Below are 24902 nucleotides of genomic sequence, written 5' to 3'. Positions count from 1 at the left end.
GTTAAACCTGTGATGAAAATCTGCTTCTGGAAAAGTTTGATTCATTTGTCATTTTCTTCTCTTTGTTGTCTAGGATATGGATGTGAGACTAGAGGTAGAGGTGACCATACAGATGAAAGCTATGTGCTAAGAGTTGGGGTGCAGAATGGAGGAAGGAACATGGGACACTGGTAACTTTGTCAAGTTCTGCCGACCTGACCTGCCCAGTTCTGGGATTTTTGTTATATTTCTGTCTTGGTGATAAGGTATTGGTGTCTCTACATTAACTACCAAATAATTTAGAAACTTTTTAAAGTGGTAATTAAGATGTTCCAGAATCTTCTCCAAACTTCTAATCTTCCATTTCATGATTATTCTTTGTTCCTTCAACCAACTACCCACCCTTGATCTAGTCTTTGTCTGTCTCTACCATGTTCTGTGCCCTAGCTAGAGGTGATACTGGTGGCCTAAGTCACCCAGGATATCTTGCTTGTTGACTTCTTGTTGAGTTTGGCATAAAGAAGCAGAGCAGGAGAAGAAAGAGGTCAGAGCATTTCTTCCAACCTACTCCGTGCTCTTCTTTGGCAGTAGTAACATGCCTTCTTGACCTCAACTCCTAGCAGATAGCCCCCCCGCCAAGGCTCCAACTCTCACTAGGGTCTTTAATACTACTTCCTTTGCTTACCCCTTTAGCCCTAGGGTGGTAAAGGTTCCCCAGTATTGCTAATGTCTGGGTGCCTCAACATTCCTTGTTTGTACTTATATCTCTGCCCAGTCTCTACGTGGTCCTACGGTTAAGTGTCTTCACAAAACCATCTGCAGTGCATTGTTTCCAGCTAGCATTTAACTAATGCAGTAAAACCTCTCTTAGTATATGCATTTCAGGTTTGCATTTCAGCAACTTTTTCATAATACTCCCTTTGCTTGAAATTCCTTTCCTCTCATCTCTGGGTCTAGCTGTCCTTCAAGGCCCTCTCGAGCACCAGTGCTCCCAAGTAGCCCCCCTTCATCCCCACACCATGGAAATCTCCTCTTTCCTTGAACTCACTCAGCACACACTTGAGAGTGATTATCTTTTTCTGCTTTAAATTATAGTGACTTATGTACATGTAACTCAGGCCATTTTTTTAGATTCTTAGAAGTCTGAACCCACACCTAGGTCTGATTTGTTTTTGTTTTTCTCTCTTTCCTTTATGTTTCTCCCTGAACTTTGTCTCCTTCCCCAAAAGTACCTGAAACAAGACTTGGTACCAAGTGGGTGCTTTATCATTCATTCTTATTATGGTTTGTTACTGCTTCTTATTACTATTATAACAGGTACGAATTACTAATTTATTACAATGTATACTTTACAAAATTTATGAAAATTAAGGCATAGACTAACATTTCCCTTTGGTGATAATGTAGTTGTTACGTTTAAAATATGCAATAATGGTGTACCTATGATACATATATGATAGGGGACTTTATTTTTATTTAGAAGTTTACAGGCGATAAACTGGGTCTTTTTCCAATACTTTTCTTGGGTATTAAAGAAAAAAAAATCATTATGGGTAAATATTGATCTGTAACTGAGGCTATCTAACATTATGAGTTGGAGTCAGAATTCTCAACTTATCTTATAATCCAGTCTTTTAAAGCTCTATTCTGGGAAGTTCTAGGGAGTCTTTCTGGGATTGGAGATAGATTGAGACACCTTCAGTATGGCTTTCACTTGAAGAAAGGGTTCTGGCCTAATTTGTCCTTCTGCTCCAGACTTTTCCCACAGTGTCCCTCTTTTTGGTCACTAAGTCTCTGCCTAAACATTTCTTTTTTTTTTTTTTTTTAAGATTTTATTTATTTATTTGACACAGAGAGAGACAGCCAGCGAGAGAGGGAACACAAGCAGGGGGAGTGGGAGAGGAAGAAGCAGGCTCATAGCAGAGGAGCCTGATGTGGGGCTCGATCCCATAACGCCGGGATCACACCCTGAGCCGAAGGCAGATGCTTAACGACTGTGCCACCCAGGCGCCCCTGCCTAAACATTTCTACTAACTGGGAATTCACTTACAATGCAATAAGATTAAATCGTTTTATTTAATGACCCTAAGTTTCAAATGACCCTAAGTTTAGAAAGTTTTATCTTATATCTGGCTGAAATATGACTACCCATCATTCTTCTGTTTGAAGCAATAAAGGATATGTCTGAATTTACTTCATCAAAATAGTATTTCTTTAAGATGATGATCATACTGTCACAAGTCTCTCTTTGGGCTAAAAACCATTTCCTTCAAATTATCTTCATATGACATATTTTGGAAAACCCACTTGAATCACATGGGTTGTTTTGTTTTGTTTTTTGTCAAAATCCCTCTTAAAACATGATACCTAGAACTGAAAATAATTTTCCCGATGTACATTGACAAGGGCAAAGTACAGTGATATTATTACCTTCTTTATTCTGGGTATTTAAGAACCAGCTGTGGGGACTTTTGGCTTCCAGTCTAGCATGTAAGGAGTTTATAAATTACCACTCTGTTCTACCAAGTAAAAAGCTGAACAAACTGAAAAAACAGTTGTTAGATGCATAAGAGAAGTGGGATTACAGGGTAAGTCACCACCTCAAAATTGAAGAGACAGATGAATACAGAGAATCACAACTCCCAGAGCAGAAACTACTGCAGACCCAGTACCGGGGTAGGGAAACCTGACCTGTAATTGATGACTTGCTAGTGCAATAAGACAAGAAAAGGAGATAAAAAGTATGCAGGTTGGGAAGGAAATAATAAAACTATTTTTGTTCACAAAGAAATTTGCAAACATTTAACCAAAAAATTCCTATAAGTAATAAGTGATTACAACAAGGTGGTAGATACAAAGTTAATATATAGAAGTCAATAGTTTTCTTATGTACTAGTAATGAACAAATGGAATTTGAAATTAAGCCCACTTTAGCGTTCACATCAGCACCCCCCAAAATGAAATTCTTAGGTATAAATCTAATAAAATGTGTACAAGTTCTACATAAGAAAAACTACGAAACTCTGATGGAAGGTATCAAAGAAGAACTAAGTAAATGGAGAGATAGTCCATGTGCATGAATAAGACTCAATATAGTCGAGATGTCAGTTCTTCCTACTTTAACCTGCAGATTCAGCATAATCCCTATCAAAATCCCAGCAAATACCTGTGGATATCAATAAGCTGATTTTCAAGTTTATATGGATAGGCAAAAGAACCAGAACGGCCAACTCAATTTTGAAGAAGTACAACTGACACTACTCAACTTCAAGCTTTGCATTATGCTACAGTCATCAAGACAGTGTGTTAGTCACAAAAGGATAGACAAATAGATTAGTGGAACTGCGTAGAGGACTCAGAAATAGACCCAAACAAATATAGTCAATGACCTTTGCCAAAGGAGAAAGGAAATACAATGGAGCAGAAACAGTCTTTTCAATAAATGGTCCTGGAACAGTTGGAGAGCCACATGCAAATGGAGGGGCCTCTCAGTTGAGTCAGTCCCATTTAAAGGGTTTTTCCAGAAGTTCATCCCAAGGATTTGTGTTTGTATTTCATTGACCACTCTAATCTAGAGGGGAGATGGTGAAATGCAGTTTTACAGTTGGGTGTATTGCTTAGAGCTTGTTGAGATCTTTTTGAATCTTAATGTGGGCATCAATAGTTAGCTCTCCTTTCTACCTTTAGGATTTCTGAACATTTGAAAATTTTGCCAGGATGCTGATAAAGAGACTATCTTTGAAGTTGACATCAGCACAAAAGGATGCATAATATCCAATCCATATTTCTTCATTTTTTTCACAAAGATGTCATAAAAATTTTTATCAAATGCTTACTTAATTCCAGGTGTTCTATTTTATTCATATACATATATATATATATATACAAGAACATTCATCGACATAAAATATTCATGATATATTATTTGCATAAAAATAGGCTATGGAACAAAATATGCAGCATGAACCTATGTTAGTTCATTTAAAATCTAGAAAGGGGTGTCTGGGTGGCTCAGTTGGTTAAACATTCATCCAACTCTTGGTTTTGGGTCTGGTCATGATCTCATGGGTCCTGTGATTCTAGCCCCATGTCGGGGGGGGGGGTCCATGCTCATTGGGGAGTCTGCTTGAAGATTCTCTCCTTCTGCCACTCCACCCCCTCTAAAATAAAATCAATCAATCAATCATTCTTTAAAAATTTAAGTCTAGAAGGACTGTTGCATTTGTGATAAGAAAAGAGGATACCTGATTAAAAAAAAGTAGATTCTTCTAGAAGAATTGTAGAGATTTTTTTTTTTTTCAATGTAAGACCGAAGGCTAAGAGACCAGAGAGAAAGACATTGGAGTTATCCAAATGAAAACTGGAGAGAGCTCTAACTAAGGTAGTGATGCTGGAGGTCGAGAGTTGATAGATTCAAGAAATATTTAGAAGGCAGAACTGGAGGGACTTGGTGATCACTGAAGTGGAAAGAGAAAGAGGAGTTAGAGTGATTCCCCGGTAAGAGTGATTTCCAGCTAAGCAAATCACTTGTTTAAGATGATTAATTGGGATGAGGTAAATAAAAAGATACTAGTTTTAGGGAAAAAAAGATGGGCCAGTTTCTATTGTTATGTAACAAACCACCCAAAAATTATGGCTTAAGAACAAAAACAATATTTATTTTATTCATAAATCAGCAATTGGGGCAGGATTCAGCAGGGATCTCTCCTCTCTGATCTCTTTTACCTCAGTCTGAGGTGGTTTCAAGGCAGGGGTTGGGGGGACCTGGAAGTATCTAAATATGTAACTTCTCCCCATGTCCCTCTGGTATGATGGCTTTAGGAATCCTAAGGTACTGAGACAGAGAAAGAGGAGAATGAGAAAAAAGAGGAAGGGAGGAAGACGGAGAGAAAGAGAGGGAGAAGAAGGAGAGAGAGAGAGGGAGAAGGATGGAAAGCAATGCAAGATGATGTGTTTCCATGCTGGCCATTGCTTCACTGTAAGCCCAAAGAGACACAGCAGGGGTCTTGGTAGGTGTGGTACAACCACTCGGGACATTTCCAGACAAGCTATATAATTGTGTTTTGGAAGTGTCCATGGGATTAGAAAAAGGAGGGGAAGTTTATCTGAACAGATCCCTCTTATATCAAGTTCTCTATTGTTGCGCAGACTGAAAATGACTTTAAATACCATCAAACTACCCATTTATGAGGTTACAGTTTTGTGGGCAGACGTCAGGTCTGCCTATGACTATGTTCTCTGCGGAGGGCATCACAAGGCTGAAATCAAGGTGTTGGCCTAGCTGAGTTCTCATCAGGAGGCTGTTCGGAAGATCCAACTCCCAAGCTCATTGTCTGTGGCAGAATTCAGTTCCTCGTGGTGCTACTACAGAGGTTCCTGTTGCCTTGCTGGCTGGTCGCCTGGGGCTGCCCTCAGCTCCTAGAGGCTGCCCACATTCCTTGCCATATGCCGTCTCCCTGTTCGAACCAACAGTGGAGAGTCAAATCCTTCTTGAGCCCCAAATCTCAAACTTCCTCTCCTAAAATCAGCTTGAGATAACGCTGTGCTTCAAAAGCACGCATATGATTAGGTCAGGCTCACCTGGATAATGTCTTTATCTTAAGGTAAACTGTACCATGGAACATCACCTTATCATAGAAGTAAAATCCATCACAGATTATGACAGCGTGCACACCAGGGGCGAAGGAAGTCTTAGGGGTCAATTTTAACATTCTGCAGGCCACACCTTCTATGCCTAAATCTGATTTAAAAGGCCATATTCTTCCTGCTATCCAAAGTTACTTGATAATATATTTAGACCAAGATTGTTTGGAATGATAGTATAATGTCGATAGAGGAGAGATGGAAATAAACTATTCCACTTCGGTTCTGCTTCCATAACTTTTGTCAAAAAGACTGTTCTGTGAATCCTAGCACATATTAGGTACTTAATAAATATTTGTTGAATGAACGATGGATTGGATAAAGGAGAATAAATATTTGTAAGGATAAGTGACAGGCTTAACATAATAGGTAAAGACTTTTTAAAGGAACACCCAGCTGTTTCAAAAGACATTTTTTTCAGTTCCACGTGGATGACCTTCCTGAGTCCTGAGAGAACAATGGGTGAAATTAGTGCAAAACCAACTCAATATATGTTTGTTGAATGACTGACTGAATGAGTAGATGTTCATTTTGTTTGGTGATCCTCCGTCTTTGGGACTAGAAAGCCTGTCCACCTCCCTACCTCCCACCCCACCAACAAAGTGTTAACTTGGCAGCATGTGTTCTTTCTTGGTGATAATGTAGGGAAAGTCTTAGAGATTATTTTTGCTACATTTCATGAAACACTAAGCATACTTTAAAAGACACAATCTCTAAATTGTGAGTTTAAACAGTACAAATGAGTCCATACCAAAACAGCCGAAGTATTTTTTAGAAATACGTGTTTACGTCGCACTACACTGAACTTCTATATGCTATACGTACATATGTATATATGTGTGTATACTCTGCATTCTGTTCACTAAATATTAGTTACATTGTTTTCTATGACCCCCAAATAGATTGACTTTCAAAATGTCTGGTTATAATAAGTCTGTTTAATTACACATAGAATACATCTATGATTAATTCAATCTGTTCTAATCTGAGAACACCCTTAATTTATTCCTTAATTTATGGCTATATTAAAGTATAAATATAATGTGATACAGTGCAGTGTGAGAACCTCAATCTCTTCATCACAGATGAATCTTCTTTTCATCAGAAGGATTAATAAGATATTTTAATACATGTAACGCTTGTCTCATCCTGTGATACATTTATAAAATAGTAACTTATTCAGAGTAACTTTGTCATAGCAATAAATTAGAAAGTACCAGAAGTCTATTATGAACTGAACGCTACCTACACATAACTGGTGCTAAAAAGAAGTGTTAGAAATACTACTTGTCTCCATAGAATCTACATATCATTTACATATAAACAAAACACAATTAGAGAACAAGCTATCATACATGTTTTAAAATCTGTTAAAACTGGAAGAACCCTCAGAGATTATATTGACCTTTCATTTTAGAAATGAGGACACTGAGCTACAGAGAGGCGAAATGATTTACTAAAGACCGCAGAGCTGGCTTAGTGGAGTTGTAAAGGAATCCAGTTCTCATAAGTGTCTACGTCAGTGACATTTAAACCCGTAACACTGCAACCCTCAGTAAGAAAGAGACTTTGCTACATACCCTTCACTGATCTATGGTGCCATCGGTATTACACGTATCACTAAAATAGAAAAGATACGGGCTAAGATGTGATTAGACAGTGCCAAGAGACCCTGAACTCTGAGATAAATACCAATTTCTGAAATATTAAAGAGGTCGGGAGAAAAGCTTCTGTATACAACTTTTACCTGCAGGTACTGTATAACTAAAACAGAACTTTTACCTGTGATATTATCAATTGTATTCTTTTTTTAAAATGATGTGGTGGGTCCACTGAATTGATTTTACTACCCACTAATGAGCTGACCTGATCCAAACTCTAAATCATGTATCACAGATAATTAGAAACCTTGTTAACATATACAACCAAGGTGCTAATTGTTCAGTTTGATAGTAGGTGCAAAAGAAAAGAAATAGTTTCATGGGGACAGAAACCACCTGGAAGGTTTCAAATTAGAAATACGAGTTTAACCTTGAACAGATGGGTAAAATATGGTGAAATAAAGAAGGGGATGTAAACAATTGAACAACTTAAACTGGGGGGGGGGGAATCTTCAAATGTGGATGTAAAAAAAAATCCATTCTTTAAAATAAAACCATTTAACTTAATAAACAGAATATGACACCATTTTTTAAAGTCTCAAGTACTTTCAAAGTTGAAAACAGATTTTAATGTCTCTCCTAACAGAAAATAAAAACCTGAAAAAATTAAATATATAAAACTGATTTAGATAAAATTTGATGCAATATTTGTTTTATATCCTTGCTATAAATTCCAAAGGGGTCAAATAATCTGACAGCAAAGTCACGGTGGGCTGACTACGAGTGGCCAGACATTCTCCCACCCCCAATTTTTTTGTGCTTTTCTTAGAGTCAAGGATTAATGCAAAAATCAAATTTTGGAATCCCCTTCTTGCCAGCCTCTGTGCCTATGAAAGAAATATCCGACGATACAATGTACCCAGTATAAAACTGGCGGGCTGAAATCCTCGATCACTTCTCCTACATTCATCCTCAGAATTTTATCTCTAGTCCTTGCAAAAGCAAGCAAACAAATCTAGAAGCCCATTTTGTATGTGTAAGTAAAATGTGCACACCACAGTGCGAATGTGATCACATTAAAAAATGTGCAAACCTGGCAGTTAGGAAATGTCACTGCAATCGTTAGTACATGAAATTTCAATCCCTTTGATGAAGATACCATCTTTCAGCCAAGTCCCGGCAGAAAACCTTTGGTTCCTGTTAGACCCCTCCCTCCCCAGTCAACTGCTGGGCTCCATCCGGAGGGAAGGAGGCTCTCCCTCTCCATCACAGCTAAGCGTTCCCAGACCCAGGAGAAACCCCGGGTTTCTGCAGGGCACTCAACGTGCAGCTAAGTGTCCCAGCTCTGCAAAGGGCAGCTGGAAATGGATTTAAAATGGCAACGCGGACCAATCAGCGCCGCCGCGCCGAAGCAGACATTTACACGCGCCTCCTCCACAGGCACGGCGGAACCTGGCTGTGCCTAACTCCCTGCTTAGGGCTGTAAAGTAGGCGTTTTTATTCCACGGTGGTCTGTATTTTGGGGAAGAAATTTTTTTTTTTTCCTCGGGTGAAAGTTTTTATTTTGGAATTGGTCCAAAATAATTTTGGGCGTGATGTGTGAAAATCTGAACCTAATTTTTTCGGAGTTTTTTGTTATTCAAGGATGAAAAGAGGTACATTTTTAAATGTACTCCACCTTTTTAAAACGGACTGTGGTCATTACAGTTTTCACATAACTCAGAAACAGCCCAAGCAATAAAATTAGGACTTGGCAGAAAGGGAGTTCCTAGGGAAAAGGTTAAACCAGGGTAAATTACAGAGAGAGTTGGACAGTTGGCGCAAATTTGGTGTTAAGGAAGCTGTGGGGTTCCCCAGGGGGGCAGCCCTTCTGCCCTGCGTTGGAACACGGGTGCGTAGCGCCAGCTCCGAGGTGGGGGAGACTTTGCTTCGCCTCTAGTCTTTCCCAGAGAAAAAAAGCTCAAAGAAGAGGCTGGCGCGCTCCGTGTGCATGTGTGCACATTGTTTGCACGTGTGCGTGTGTCCGCGAATGTGCATGCATGTGTGTGTGTTTACGTGTGTGCTTATGTATGTATGTGCCTGTGTGGATCTGAGTGCATGTGTGTGTGCGCGCGCGCTTCGGCTCGTGCAAGCTGTGATGAGGGTATTCCCAGGCAAAGCAAGGCTGCCGGGGGCCCGTTCCTACTCCTACTCAGTTCCTTCCCACTCACAAGGAACTAGAACTCTGCCGCGCGAGCAGCTAGACGCTTCCTGCAGAGTGCTGGCTCCGCGTCGAGGAGGTGCAGGTAAAGGCCAAGCCCCTAAACGCGGCTCTGGGGCGGTCACATTCCCGTGCCTTACTAGGACAACCGCCCAGGGGCGACCTCGGGCGGCAGGCGGGACGAGGCCGGCGGTGAGCCGTCCCGGGATCCCCGGCCTGTCCCTTTAACCCCGCCGCCGGGCGGGAGCACGTGAGCGGGGCTTCGGGTGGCACCCGGGCGCCGCCGCCGCCGAGGCAGTTGTATTTCGAACGCTGCCTCTGGCCCGCGGCCAGGCGCCTTGGCTCGGCGGTCCGCCTGGCCTCCCTCCTCCTCATACTTTTCCTCCTGCGCAGCCCCCTCCCCTTTATCCGCCCACGATTAGAGGTGGGCACTCCCCCCCCCCCACCCCGCCGCCCCCTCCCCAAGCACACACACACTCTTCCCACTTGAATCCTGGGGCAGGAACTCAGAAAACTTCCAGCCCGGGCAGCGCGCGCTTGGTGCAGGACGCAGGAGCGAGCAGCCCGTCCCCCTCCGACTCTCCGGTGCCGCTGCCGCCTGCTCCCGCCACCCGAGGAGGCGCGGTGCCACCCACTGCTCCGTCCTTTGCCTGCGCTCAGTGCCCGACTCGATCCCGGCAGAATCTCCCCATCCTCCTTTTGCTTTCCGACTGCCCAAGGCGCTATTTGTTTTCTCTCTCTCTTTCTCTTTCTTGCTCTGCGAGCGCGGAGCGGGGGGGAAGAGGAGGAGGAATTCTTTCCCCGCCTAACATTTCAAGGGACACAATCCACTCCAAGTCTCTTCCATTTCCAAGCCGCTTCCGAAGTGCTACCGGTGACCGCAACTCGGGATCCCAAACCGAGAGGGGAGCCTCCCAACTTCAAACCCTCTTTTCGCTTTCCTTCGCTTTTCTCCTCCTCTCGCTACCTCCACCTCCACCGCCACCTCCACCTCCGGCACCCACCCACCGCTGCCGCCGCCACCAGCAGCGCCTCCTTCTCCTCCTCCTCCTCCCCTCTTCTCTCTTTTTGGCAGCCGCTGGACGTCCGGTGTTGATGGTGGCAGCGGCGGCAGCCTGAGCAGCAGCAGCCCTCGCAGCACGCCAGCTCTCGCCCACCCTGCCTCATTCCCCAGCCCTATCGCCCGATCTCCCGAAAGGTGCTGGGCACATTTGGGGCGGCGGAGGCGAAGCGGCTGCGGCGGCGGTAGCAGCGGCGGCGGCAGCGGTAGCGGCGACGGCGGCGGCGGGAGGCAGGATGAGCGCACGCGGTGAAGGCTCCGGGCAGCCGTCCACTTCAGCCCAGGGACAACCTGCCGCCCCGGCGCCTCAGAAGAGAGGACGCGGCCGACCCAGGAAGCAGCAGCAAGTCAGTACGCGGGCGGGGTGGGGGCGCCAGCCCACCTCCGCTCCCTCCGCTAGGGGCCCGCGACGCGCGGCGACCCGAGCGCGGGAGTCCAGTGGCGGCGGCCGCGGCGCGCTGCCGGCCGGCCGTGGGGGCGGGCTGCGGAGTCCTCGGCGCGAGTGCACGGCTAAGCCCCGGGGCGCCCGCGCTCCTCGGGGCGGGGAGATGAGGCACGGCGGCAGGCGGCGGGAGGTGGGGTCGGGCGAAGCGCGTCCTCGGACTTTCGCTATTGTGCACGGCCCCGAGTGGCGCGATGTCTCCTCGCGACGAAGCGGCCGGGGTCCGACAACCCAGGGCTCGCCCGGCACTTTCCGGGCAGCTTTACAATTGCCGGGGGGCGGGGGGGGGGAAGGAGGTGCGGGGGGGGAGGTGCAGGGGCGCAGGGGTGCTCCGGCGGGTCGGGGTTGGAGGGGCAGAAGTCCTGGGGGCCGGAGGCTGTTTCTCCCGCCAACCGGGGCTGCTCGCGGGCCGGGACTGGCGCGCCGCAGCCGCCCCCTTGGCGCCCTCCCCAAGTTCTCGGTGGCCCGAGACTCGCTCCCTCCCGACAAAGAACTCGTGGGCCCGCCCGGTCCTCTTAGAGCTCTTTAAATGCGGCGCGGCGGCCGCTCTGCCTGCCGCCGCCGCAGAGGTGTCCCAGGAAAGGGGCTACAGGGAAGCCTGGGTCCTCACGGAACGGGATTAACTCGTTTGGCCAAGGGCGCGGTGGAAAGTGGTGTCCGAGCGTGTGCACGGTAGCTAGGTCACTTCCTCGCCAGGCGCCCGGTGCCCCTTTCGCCCCTGGATCCCGCATCTCCGATCTGTAGACATTGAAAGCACTTCTCCAGGGCGAGTGGCTGGGGATTGGGAGGGGACGATCGAGGGGCGCCCGGGACCCCGCGGAGTGGAGGGTTTTGTCTGCGGATGCAACCAATTAAGCGTGCAGCAGGCGCTTGCGGAGCTGCGCGCAGCGCCCAGGGCGGGGGGTTTTGTTCGCTGCAATTTCCAAGCCTCGGCGGGCAGGGCTGGAGCGGGACATGTCTATTGAGAACATTTAAACTCCGCTTCCGCGGGCTTTAAAACTTCTCCTGCTTTCCTTAGCCTTAAAGCGCTTCCTCCACGGCAAATAGGCCGATTAGAAAACAATCCTGGAGTCCCAAAGCTGCCCGAGAGCAAGGTGGGGGAAAATCGAACAATGTTTGCTTGCCAGAGCGTTGTAGAAAAGCTGAAAGGGTTGTACCTTTTTGAAATCATCAAAGGAAACAAGCCAATCTAGAGGCCCCCGAGTTTTCCCGCTCTGCCCAAGCGACACTTTAAACCGCGTTCGGATCCTGTTTTACACCTCCCAGGAAGTCTCTGCCCTTCCCCCCCGCTCTGGTTTCCCACCCGCCACCCAACTCTCTCTAACTCGAATTGCCCCCCACCTCCAAAAATGAATCCAAAAGAAATTGCAATGGGATCTGGAGGTGATTGGAGGTTTTACCTTGGAGTTAAGGCAGAGTTCACAAAGAAAGAAAACCGTGTCTCCGGTGTGTTTGCTCCGGATGTGCCCACTGGCGCTAGTGGTCCTGCAGAAGCTTTCAGGGAACCTTCCCCAGGTTCTCTAAAGAGGATGCGAATTTTCATTGAAGACTTCCATGCGTTTTAAGCTAATTAGTCTCATTTAATCACCGAATCTGAATGAAATGTAAATTGATGATTCACTGGATAAATATTTAGGATCTGGAATATTAATCATCGCATTCTCTTAACCACTTGAGTATTTACTACTTGGCATAGGAAGCATTTAAAGTTTTGCTAAACCTATTGATAGTTTCAATTTCTCCTTCCCAGACACTTCCGTTCTCCCTCATTTTTTCCCCTCTTTCAGTTTTCTGCAGTCTCCCCCCCTGCTTTTGAGAAAAAAAGTTTTCTCAAAAGCAAGTTTTGGAGAAAATGTTGATTTTTATCAAAAGACATTAAAATTTAGGCTAGAGACCCTGCCTCCAACTCCAAAAGGAAGTGGAGAACTGAAGCAATTATCTAGATAATTCAAGCAAAACCTCCCACAACAGATTTACCATAATTATTTGGAAATTTTAGGGGGAATGGAGTTATTTTGAGTTGAAGATCTTGGATAATTGCTCCAGTACTTCACTCAATGTGTTGATTGAGTCATAATTGACCTACAATGCAGATATACAGAGATGATTAAAAACCGTCTTTTTAACAGAGAAGATTGTTGAAATATTTATGATGTTAGCTTCATATTTCTGTTGTTTGAAATGCTAGTACAGTGGGTAGTAGCATTCCTGTAAAGTATTTGTAAGTTGCCAAATGCATAACCATTCAAATTTTACACCTTAAAACTGTGTAACTTTCTTTCTAGAACATACAACCTTGTCAGCCTTTGTTACCTTTTTAGAGTTGAACCAGAATCTACTTTTCATATGCAAAATAGAATTTCCTTTTTGAACCCTTGGATTAAAAGTATAGTTATTTCCTCTTCTTGTAAACTCAGTATCATCATCATTGCATTTATGCTCCTACTGAATGTGTTCCAACAGTTCTTTTGAGCAGCACATGCAGAAACTATAACTATAGAGTCAGGGTCAATTTCTTTCAGACATTCTTCCACAACAGCATTTTTTCCCCCCCACACTTAGGAGCCAACCGGTGAGCCCTCTCCTAAGAGACCCAGGGGAAGACCCAAAGGCAGCAAAAACAAGAGTCCCTCCAAAGCAGCTCAAAAGGTGAGATTTCTCAAGTTAAGTCCCCCCAACTTTCTCCATGACCACAGGAACTTCCCTGTAATTTTCCTTTCTAGCTCCAAACCTAAGGATTTGTCCCAACTGGGTAACCCAAGACGCATTTCCTACCTTTACTATTTCTAAGCAAAGTAAGATTTCTAAGCATAATTGCTTAGCGTAGAAAGTTTATGAAGATGCTTCCAGTACTGTTCTTAAATAAACAATCACCGAATAATATGAAACTCAAAACCCGGGCTGGGAGGGTGAGGAGGGGGAGTGGAGAAAGACACGATTAAGATCTGCACCAGTTGTGAAAGAGTTAAAAATAAATCAAAACTCTAGGATTTGCTTGATGGCGATGTTTGCAATTTCCTTCAAAAAATAATAAAGACTGGTTTACTTTGTGTTTATTTACATGATTATTGCAAAACCAAATCGTTCTATAAGTTTAAGTACTTTGCCAAATGATAATTAGAAGTAAATCCAATTATGGGATACTGGAAAAGAAGTTTCATGAATTTTACAGATTTTAACGTGATGATAAAGTATGCTGTTTGTGTACAATAAACCTGCAATACAATATATCATAATCTCTCAAAATGCCTTCCCATCAGGTGATACAGCAGTGTTCTAAATGGGACAATGAGAAGTTTTTTAAACATGGATTTGATTCATTTATTGTATATTTTGGGGCAGGGTAGAACCCATTCAAGTATTAGTTCCAGTGTTTTTATTTATAAATTTTAAATTGCGGTTTAAAGTAACTTCATGTTGGTTGTATTTGAGCTAGCAAAGAGGAAATATCTCAGGGTCAATGCATGTACAGAGAAGTGAAGGTGAATATAAAACTCACTTTTTAAAAAAGCTTTATAAAGCAAAAAAAAAAAAAAAGTTCCTGCATTTGATTTGTAGGGTTGTATATGAGTTGAAAACGAAGGCTCAAAATTCAGAAGTAAGTTTTGGTGTACCTTTTAGTAGCTTTGAGCACATCACGTACAGTATCTGTTAAAAAGGACTCTAAGATCATCTTTGGGGACTGATGTTTTGTGTGGCTTTCTCTGTGACTGTGGGCACTAACCATGTTAGATGTGATAATGTCCAGTGTTGTAAACTTCCATAGCAACCAGTGATACATATAAAGTTGTTTAGGGAGTAACTATGAGTTCTTGTCTGTTTTATTTTAATCATGTTGAACAGAGCTGAAGTGAAGGAGCAGATTTCTAATGCATTTACATATCACTGCTTCACAGAGTGCAGATTCAACCGGGACCCACATTTAATCAATGATCTTTGAAGCAGGCTCTAAATTACCTGATCATTTAGAACTGACAGTCTATAATCTGATATATCTGATATGAATATTCCCGATTTGTTACATTTTTACCTGGCTTATGAAATAAGCTGAAAGGGGCTAATTTAACAAAGGAGTCTTTAAATTTCCATAAGTGTGGGATGTACCTAACTTAATTCTACTCTAATGAAATGGCAAAGGAATATCTTGGTAGGTAGCTAACAAACATTGAAACTCTGATGTAATTGCTCTGAAAAAAGGCATCATTACAACATCTCCCAGGAAGAAATCCGTATATCTCATCATAAATAATTGATTTAAAATTTAAGGCAAAAAAAGGAAAATGAATCTTATCTTTCACATTTCACTGGATTACATTTTTTCGAATGAGTAAGGAGTTACTTCCATCACCTTCTCCTCATTTTGAAAAGTTTACCACTGACTAACAAAATCTTTATTGACACAAGGAAAGCTGAGACTTGTGTCTAATTTACTACCTAAAGCAAAATAACAAAAAAGCTGGTCTCCTCCCAAGTAAGGTTTGGTTTACTTCTAGCTGTTTTAGTAATAGGCATTTACAAATGATCCTACTAGGCTACTCATCCTTCTGATAATTCTTCATGTATATGTATACATTATTACAGCTTCTAAAACAGAAGTAGATTTTCTTCTTCCCCACAGAAATCTTCCCCTGAAATCTTCCATTCATCCAGGCAACATTATTTCACACAATTCTGGTATAAAAGTCCCTTCTTATAAAAATGAGTAAATATATTTGCCCGTAACACGACTGTTACATTTCTTCAGTTTTATAAATTACGCTTCATTTGGAGAAGATAATACTTTGCAAAATAATGAATGACATTGATGAATTGTTCATGGCGTGTGTAAACTGAAGGTATTCTCACTTTCAAATCAGTATTTGTTGAGTTTGCTACTACCCTATGTAAACATGATTATCAAACATAAATTTGTTTATCAAACATATATTGTGCTCTGACAAAACATGTTCATTAGGATTTTGAGAAGCAATCTTTTTTAGAAAAAGTTATATTGTTCATAACATGTAAGATAAACATACCCTGCTAGACTGACCAGAGTAGATATGAGAAGTCTCCTATGATTAATAAATTGGGTATTCTTGTGCAAACTGAGATTCACCAAGGAAAAATATAAAACAAAACTGGTAAGTATATAGGAGAACAGATCTCTCAAATTAGAAGAGGTGCAACGTACACTGGGATCCTGATGATGTTGTGTGTTTAAAATTTCTTGCTGCTTGGAGTTTCTTTACTTACAAAGTTTGTGTTTGGACTCAGTAACTGGCCTTGGGGCATTTGAAAACAAAACTGCTTGTTGGAAAATTAGCAATGTGAAACTTGACAATGCACACTGAATGTTGCAGGACCGAGTGGACAACTACTAAATTAGCAATCACTTTAATTTCAGGCCATATTCAATATAAAATTGATTTGTGTAATATATAAAACAAACATTTATAAAAACACAATTTGTTCTTCTTGGAACTTTTGGAAGAGAAGGTAATGATTCTTCAAACTGCTTCTGTTCCATTATGACAGATTCCCATGGATGACCATTATGTAGCAATTCTAGTCATTCCTGAGAAGTCCAATCTGAGTGCTCAAAATTTGTCCCTGAATCAGCTTCATATTGCCATCTTAATAAAAGAAATCAGAATTTAATGTTTTCCTGAATAAATAATTTATTGGTGTGTGTGTGTGTGTGTGTGTCTTGACCTTGTAATTTATGACCTTGTAAGATATACCTGTGACCAGTTGTCTCTCAATTTCCTTTTTGTTTTGTTTTGTTTCCCTCTCGTGTTTGTGTTGGATGGAAATAATTTGTATTTTTGCGTTTTGCCTGTTTAGAGAAGAGAAAGATATTATCTCCTGGGTGTTTAGGGTTTTTGCTGTGGCTTTGTAATCATGAGAGAATACTGGAGGGGCTCTCAACCATTCCCCAGTGTTTAAGGTCACAAGTCAAGTTCATCTGTAAGCCTCAAGCCAATTCTCATTCAGATACTTTCAGGACAAAAACTTTTTTCTGAGATCGAATTAAATTTTAATAGAAGGAAAATGCATATAAAAAGATCTCAGGTGTGAGACAGCCCTACTTCAAAGTGTCATAGGTTTGCTTGAACTGCCTTTTGACTTTAGGTGGACTGATCAGAGCTAGAAAGCAAGGTGCAGAATGAAAATATCCTCTAGGTAAAGTATGTACACTTCAAGTAATGTGTTCGAGTAAACATTTGATCTGTATCTTCCATTTGCTTGTACAAAAAAAGTCTAGTATTGATTGGACCCTATAAAGGCAGATTTGTGCTTTTTCTGATTGCGTTCTTAGCAATGTCGTTGATTTTTCATTAATGATTAGCAACACCAAGCACAGGTATTTTACGATGAGAGAACATAGGTTTTAGTCATCATTTCAGAGAAATGTTAGAGCGTAGATGCTGAGTGAAGACAAGATTTTTTTCAGAATATAATAGGCCCCACTGAAGAAAGTAACCAAAGGCATCATTATTAGGTAAGTCACGGAAGAATGGGCTTTGGACGGTGTCATGCAGTTCCAGCCTGTGGTTTCTGTGACTACTATGATTTTGTTCGATTCCTGTGTGTTTGAATGGGCAGGTAATTTCCACTGGGCTTCAGGGCCCTATCTGAGTATTCACATGTATCCAGACCAGTGGAATTAAGTAAAAACCCAGGGGTTGTCTCCATTTTCTTGGTATTTTATACTGATTTACCTAAGCAGTTGATCTTTTTCTTTTCCTTTTTTTTCCCCACTTCACTTTGCCAGGGAGGACCAAGCCTTAATGCATCAGTAAACTCTATCTGGTAATGCCTTTGACTCATCACAGATTATGATCCCAATAGGGACAATTCAAACACGTTTGGATTCTTTCACGAAGTCACTTTACTTCAAGGGACCCAGAGTCCTAATTTTCTGGAAGCTGTCATTCTTCTGAATTTATCATCCAGAGCTCCTCATTGCTTTGACTGACCCACAAGCCTGGCTCATTTTTACCTCAAAGTCCAACTAATCATTCTACTAAGGAGATAGAACATACCAGACTGGTAGTCAATTGTTTTTCAGTTTTTTCTTGAGAATAGATGCAGGCTGAAGAGCATTTCATGTCCGTTAAGCCATTCCAACCTATCTTGTCTTGTCAGCTCACCCTCTGTGGTTTTCAGAGCTCACCTTGGAACCACTTAGCTTGGCACAAGGGTAGAACAATGAATTTCATATCCTAGATTCTAAAACTTCCAGTTATGAATTTTTGTTCTACTCAGGAGAAAAACGTTAAAAAGTGATTCTATTTTAGGCTATTGCTTTGTTCCCTGTTGCTTTAAGGCACTGGACTGTTTTGAATGGCATCTTCTGATTGATTCAGAGAAGAATGGTACAATTGCTGTCTTTTCCGCAGGGTGATGTAGGGGGCAGTTTGCTCAGAAGTTAACCCCTGCGAACTCTTGTATCATAGCTATTGATTCTTCTGATCACAAAAAAGGTAGAGTGATGGTTTAAAGGAGGAGAATCGTAAACTTTGTAAATAGCTCTTCCTGCCATTTTGGCCTTGGCTTTAAGTTAGTGTTTGTATAGGTGAAGACAGGCAGGTGTAAATAATGACATGAGAGTGGACAATAAGGGCTTCCTCGGGTAAAACGAGCATGAGCTACAATGGCTGATGGAATTCACTTGTATTTCCTATTGTAAAATATGGAGTGATGGCAAATTTGCAACATCTTTTGAAGACTAAAAATGGTTGCACTTAAAATCTGGAACCCGACAGAGCTGGATTATCAAAAAAGCAAAATGAGAAACACTCAGTGCTTCTCCTGATCGATGAGACTAGTTGGTTTCGATGCCGGTGCACACTGATTTGCACTGTTCATATATTTAAAAGAACAACTGAAAGAAATAAAATGTAACTTTCTAGGCGTTGGATAGTTCATTCCATACGCTCTTCAATCTGCAGGTCTTAGTCTTAAAAACATGTCTGTAAAGATACATGAAAACAAAACAAGGTACTACGCCCACATATTTTTCTAGCTTTTTCTTTTTGGGGGGTCTGTGTGCAGAGGCACTGATTGATTTGGGGTGAGGGAATTCGGGCTTTCATGCATTATCACAGTACATATAAAATGTGATGAGAGCACTTAAAGAACAAAAATTAATAGCCATCTAAATTTGACCGAGAAGTCAGAAGTGGATAATTCTCTTGGTTTCCAATCTGAGCAATTGTCCGTGTCTTTATAGGAAACTCAGAAACATTTTACTTTTAATGAGTCATTTGATTTTCACCCTAGAAGTTTTTCTTTCCTTTCTTTCTTTCTTTCTTTCTTTCTTTCTTTCTTTCTTTCTTTCTTTCTTTCTTTCTCTCTCTCTCTCTCTCTCTCTCTCTCTCTCTCTCTCTCTTTCTTTCTTTCTTTCTTTCTTTCTTTCTTTCTTTCTTTCTTTTCTTCCAAATCTGCCCATGGCTCTTTAATTTTGTATGAAATATCTCCCAGAAGAACAGACCCTTCATTGCCTTGAAATCACATTGGGTCTCAGTTTCACTACTTATGAACGTGGGCAATTGGCTTAATCTCACCTTCGGTGAAACTGAGCAAGTAATAGCCGTCCTATTTAAGTAAGAAAATGCTCAGAAAAATCACTCAGAATTGGGAGTATTCTTCTTAACGGTAACATTTTAAGATATGGAGGGAGAGAACAAATTACATTTGAGTACCTACCACTTGCTGGAGCTTTTTCAGGCACTTTACATAGGTATTAGCTCCTTAATCCTCTGATGTAGATATTATGGTCTTCATTTCACAAATGAGAAAACTGATTGCAAGGTGTGAACTGTGACATGTCTAATGTTCAACTCTAGAACATGGTGGCACCTGGGCCTGAATTCAAATCTCACTCTAAAGCTTATGACCTTCCCACTACTGTGTGCTGTAAAATATTTGCTACACTGCAGGTTGTTATCTCCAGTAACCTGAAAGACAGGGTAGAAGGTAGGTTTCAAGAAACCCTTTGGAGAGAAGTTCTCTACAAACTTATAAAGGGATTGGAAATGGGTGCCTACTGCAGCCGATACCCCCAGACTTCTGGCCCCCCAAACCCACAGGGCTATGTCTTTGGAGATCAGAACACATCCAGTTTTCTTATTTGTTCAATGAAGGGGCTAGACAAAATGCTGTCTCAAGTTCCTGCCAACCTGGAGAATTCTGATGGCAAGAGGGAAATAAGACACACGTGATATAAACACCAGTGTTTCTCTCTTTGCTTCCTTCTTCGTTCAATAAGTGTGTGGCACGTCTTAGGCACCAGCCACTAATGTAAGCACTGTTTCCAAGCTTAAGAGTTACATTTGTTAGATGAATTTCCTTTTTCAATTATTATTATTATTATTATTTTTAGTGTGGAGTACATGTAAGAGCCTGGAGTACCAGACTTCTTAGAAAGGAAAAATTACATTTTCCACTTAACATTCTTCCCGACCCTCATGAACTTGCTTCTAAGCATATTATACAATTAAACATACAGTTCTGAATCTAAACCTTTTTTTTAAAAAAAAAAAGGCAAAATATGAAAAGCAAGGAATAAATAACACTTTTAACAAGATATGATGTGGTGGCTTCAAATATTCCTATAATCGTGTGGCCATAGTTTGAAATTTCAGTTTTTACAAATGCAGAATTCCCAGCCTCTTTCTTCACCCCCCACCCCTCCACCCCCATAAGCTGTAAATACTTAGAACAAGTTACTATCTCAATTATACGTGGGTTTGTAGGAGAGTCCCAAATTCCACTCTGGTGAAGGGAAACCAAATATATACTCCCACAGCATTGTATATGTTGATGTATTAAAAACAAAACAAACCCCTGAAATGATTTGTTTGTCTTCTATTGAAAAAATAATATTCTGAAGAGCATTAAACACAGGAAAAAAGTTAAAGCCAGTATTTTCCTCCATGTCAAAACCCTGGGTCTCTGCTGGTTTACAAACTAAAATCCTAACTTGTTTTGCAGCCTTTGTGAAGTTTGATCAGAATGATTAAATAATGTGGGTTTTAAAGAACAATGAAAGCCTCCCGGATGGACGCCACACAGCACAGCTAATGTGCTTCTAGATGTAGACTCCAATGAGGGTTTCAGTTTACATGGAACACTGGCCTGAAGACCAAGGAGCGAGTTTGCTTTTAACAAGTCCAAGTGATAATTGTGATAGTTTGCCCTTTAGCTAATGGTGCGAATTTTATTTTTGAATAGGCTTTTTGTCAATGAGATGCTCATTTTAAAGTCTTCTTATTTGCAGGGTTTTCTCTCTGTTGGAGAGATTTGCTTTCTCTGACTTTGAAACGCAGTGAAACCCTTTTAGAACACAACCATCTCTTTAGCAGATTTTAGATACGCCCGGATCCCATCATGGCCCCTGAAACGTAGCAACCACCCCGAGAAAGCCTGGTGTGGCACTGTTCCTTTTGAAGGTCAATAGACCCCTCCTTTTAACGCCACCTACCATCCCTGTGCCCATTAGAAAGGATTTCTGTCTTCCATGTTTGTGTAATTTACCACTGGGTAAACTGCAATCTCCCAGTTGATCCCAAAGATTGAATCAGACACCGCTTCTGTATTAGGCAATTTTGTTCTCCTCTAACTCACTCACTGTGTACTAGCCAAAGGGTTTCTTAAAAGCTTCATTCCAAAGGCGACAGAAGAGTGTAATGGAATATTTGCATTGACTGAACCTTCTTTGAGATTGGACTAACTTGAAGGAAAACTTTCCCTTGAAGAGTTCCATCTTGTTAGGAATGAAAGAGCATTGACTGAGCACCTCATTTATGGTGGGCACTTTGCTCCTCCCAGGAGGCATTATCTTCATTTCGCACACGAAACCGAATTAAGGTTTTCAAGGACCTGCCCAAAGTCCTAAAGCTAAAATGGCAGAGCAGGGTTTTGAATCCAAGCTTTCCAAAGTAGAGTCTGTGTTCCTCTTAAGACAACTCCCTCTCCCCAAGACAACACTCAGAAAGAGGGTGTGATTCACTGGTGTCCTCGCTTTCATTTAACTTAATTCATGCCCTTGTGACTAAAGGTGAGACAGTGTCTGTAACCCCTGACAATAAATGAGTCCTTTGTGGAGTCCATTCACAAGCAGTAAATGATTCACGGTGCCCAAACCTGACAGTTAGACCCAGCTCCAAAAGGCTCCCAGGTTTCCTTCTGTTCAGGGAAATTAGCTGAGTCAGCGACAATTTTAGTTGACTAAAATATCTCCGTATGGTAGCGAATGCACATATGCTAAGGGGAGGGGGGTAGTAGTGTTAGGAGGGGAGGAAGCCAGTCTTTAGAGGCCAACGGAACTGGGCTCAAACCTCAGCTCCCAGGGTGCCATGTAACGCCTTTGTGCGTGACCTTCTTCAACTATCTAAGACTTAGTTGTTCATCTGCAGAATAAGGAACTTGTAATACCTACCTGATTAGGCCATTGTAAAGACGAAAGATGAAGATAACACATGTGCTCAATAAATGTGAACTCACAGTATTATAATCATACAGAATTTGGGTTAATTCCTAGGACCTGATGGATAGTAATGCCAGTCAGGGAGATATTATTTGTGAGGAATCCTGTGGCTTATTTTGTGTCTGTCTATCTATCTTTTATCTATCCCCATCTATCTTTATAAGGCGATCTGAAGGGAGAAAGAGGTGAGTCTCATTTGGTAGTGTAGACCGTTGTAACAGGTAATCTTAGTATTACTGTTCCAAGTACCCACTGACTGCTAACTTAGGTAACGGGCACAATGCAAAACAAGTTGTGCTGCCTCAGTTCCCTGTATTACTGAGTTTATATGGCCTTGGGGTGATTCTCGCATATAGAAGAGTGTGTACTAACTTTTCTCTATTCTGAAAAATATAAACATATGTTTTTATAGAAGATGTATGTCGTGTGTGTGTGTGTGTGTGTGTATGTGTGTTTTGGTGTATTTGGGGATTGAGTAGGAGTCATAAACAGAGGGAAATTACCTTATAGATTACGTTAACATTTGATTCAAAAGGCAAAACAACAGTGATACCAGAAAAATCTTGTATGAAGCAATAAAACAAACTCTCAAGGGGGTTAGAAATATATTCCTGTCAGGTCTGTGTTGAGTGAGGACTTATTGATAATAATACACATTTTTATTAATTACTATTTTTGGCACCCCTGTTTTCCATCACAGGGACAGACATAGATGATTTCTGTGAACTTTTTTTTTCTCTCTCTCTCTTTCTCTCTGCTTTAAAGGAATTGATTGACACGTGATTGATTTTGGCAAGGAATAGGAAATTAACTATGTAGATGTGTGAAAATGTTTGGTTTTTTTGAATTAGAAAGCCTATGTATTCTTACTTTAGACTAACTTTTGATTAGCAGTGTAGGTAGAAGTGCTTTGTAAGTTGTAAAGCAATATATCAATATTAATTTTTGTAACTTTAGTTGTGGCATGGAAAGAAAATCATTTAAGAGACATGACTTTTCTTAAAATACTACTTTATATAATTACGGATATGTGAGAGTATGTTTTTTTATTACGGATAGAAATAAAAGCAAAATGCCTTATTAAAAGCATTTTCATGCATTTCAGAGGAGATCATTCCAGGGGAGTATTTGAGGGTGAGAGATGCATAGATATCTCTGTCCATCATGGAATGAAACACCCGGAAAAGAGGATATACTCCAACATGGAGAAGAAGATAAGCCTTCATGCGAAAGGGGATTGTTAAAGCAATCTCCATACCTCATCGCAAACCAGAACATTCTAACTTGGAATGTGTCCCTCGGTGCAGCACTTATAAATAATGTCAGGTAGGAAACCATATGACTTCCTTTTTCATTTTTCAGAAAGCAGAAGCCACTGGAGAAAAACGGCCAAGAGGCAGACCTAGGAAATGGGTGAGTAATCAGATATAATTTCTGGGCTCTCTCTCTCTCTCTTTTTTTTTTTTTTTTTGGTAACGAAAATTTTCTGGTTTTCGTTTTTTAGGTGAAAATTACTTTTATTTTCTCAATTACATGTATTTCTGACTTCTGGTTCTCTGAGTCTTTGAAAGGGTTAAGGCAAGCGCAGAATTATCACCGCCCTTTACCATTAGGCTCCACGAGTTTACTCACAATGCTTTTCTTTCCTGGGAGTGACTCCTCTTTCTATCTCTTATCAACATGAAAAGAGTCTCCACTCTTCCTTCCAGCCGGGGTAACAATGAGATGACTTGTTCGGTGGGTTGAGTAACTAAGGTTAAAGGGTATTATGAAACCTTGGAAGTTGATTACAAATGGTGATAAAATTCAGATGAAATGTGCATTAGATAACTTTGTAACGTTTTCTTTCTTTCTTTCTTTTTTTTTGTTTCCTTCATGGCTTTGCTTTGGACACATCTCATTTTCGAGGTGGCTTGTGTTTTTCCTTTTTTTACATTGGCTTTTTTAGGAAACCAGGTCTTTAGTCCCCAGATCTCTTTGCTTCCCTCAGTGGGTATTCCTGCGTACTGACATTAGCAACCGTGGCTTCTAGGCAGGTGCTCTTGATCCCACAAGCACCCAGATCCTGTAGCTCTTTCAGGCCAGAAATCCAGTGATCACTGAAGAGCTTCCCTAATTTTACCCCTTCAACATTGTTCCCTTCTCTGCTACACTGCCCATGTTCTTTTGGTCTGTCTTTCCCACAGACAGAGGAGGAAACTCTTAAAAATGAATAAAGCCATTTCCCGAGAAAGATAAAGGCATCAGAGTCTATACGAGCTATCCTCTGCCCTGGGAGGCTTTCCTTTTCTCTTTTCCCTGATTTATTCTTATGCTTCATCCTTTTTAAGTGTCTTTGCAGCTATGCTGGATTATATTTTCCTGTTGGTATGCCATTCCTTTCTCCTCTAGAGCTCTACATCACTTTCTATTTATACTGTGGTATTGCCTTTCATTTAATGTATTCATCTTGTATTTTTTTTTCCTCTGCTCAACATGTGTTGGGATTAGATTTCTTAGCA

The 24902-nt window shown here is 41.5% G+C and overlaps 1 protein-coding gene across 1 annotated transcript in view; it reads left to right on the top strand.

The window, feature by feature from the left end:
* Positions 1-9913: 9913 nt before the first annotated feature.
* HMGA2 (high mobility group AT-hook 2) overlaps positions 9914-24902 on the top strand; it is a 140777-nt gene continuing 125788 nt past the window's right edge. Inside the window, exons 1-3 of the mRNA XM_045789650.2 lie at positions 9914-10830; positions 13488-13574; positions 23764-23814. Coding sequence (XP_045645606.1) covers positions 10720-10830; positions 13488-13574; positions 23764-23814 — 249 coding nt within the window. The 5' untranslated portion in view covers positions 9914-10719. The remainder of the gene's footprint in view (positions 10831-13487; positions 13575-23763; positions 23815-24902) is intronic.

The sequence above is a fragment of the Ursus americanus genome, chromosome 17, assembly GCF_024610735.1.
Source record: "Ursus americanus isolate L20-20 chromosome 17, mUrsAme1.1.p, whole genome shotgun sequence".
Lineage (NCBI taxonomy): Eukaryota > Metazoa > Chordata > Mammalia > Carnivora > Ursidae > Ursus > Ursus americanus.
Note: the sequence above shows the minus strand (reverse complement) of the source record. Positions and strands in the feature narration are given on the sequence as shown.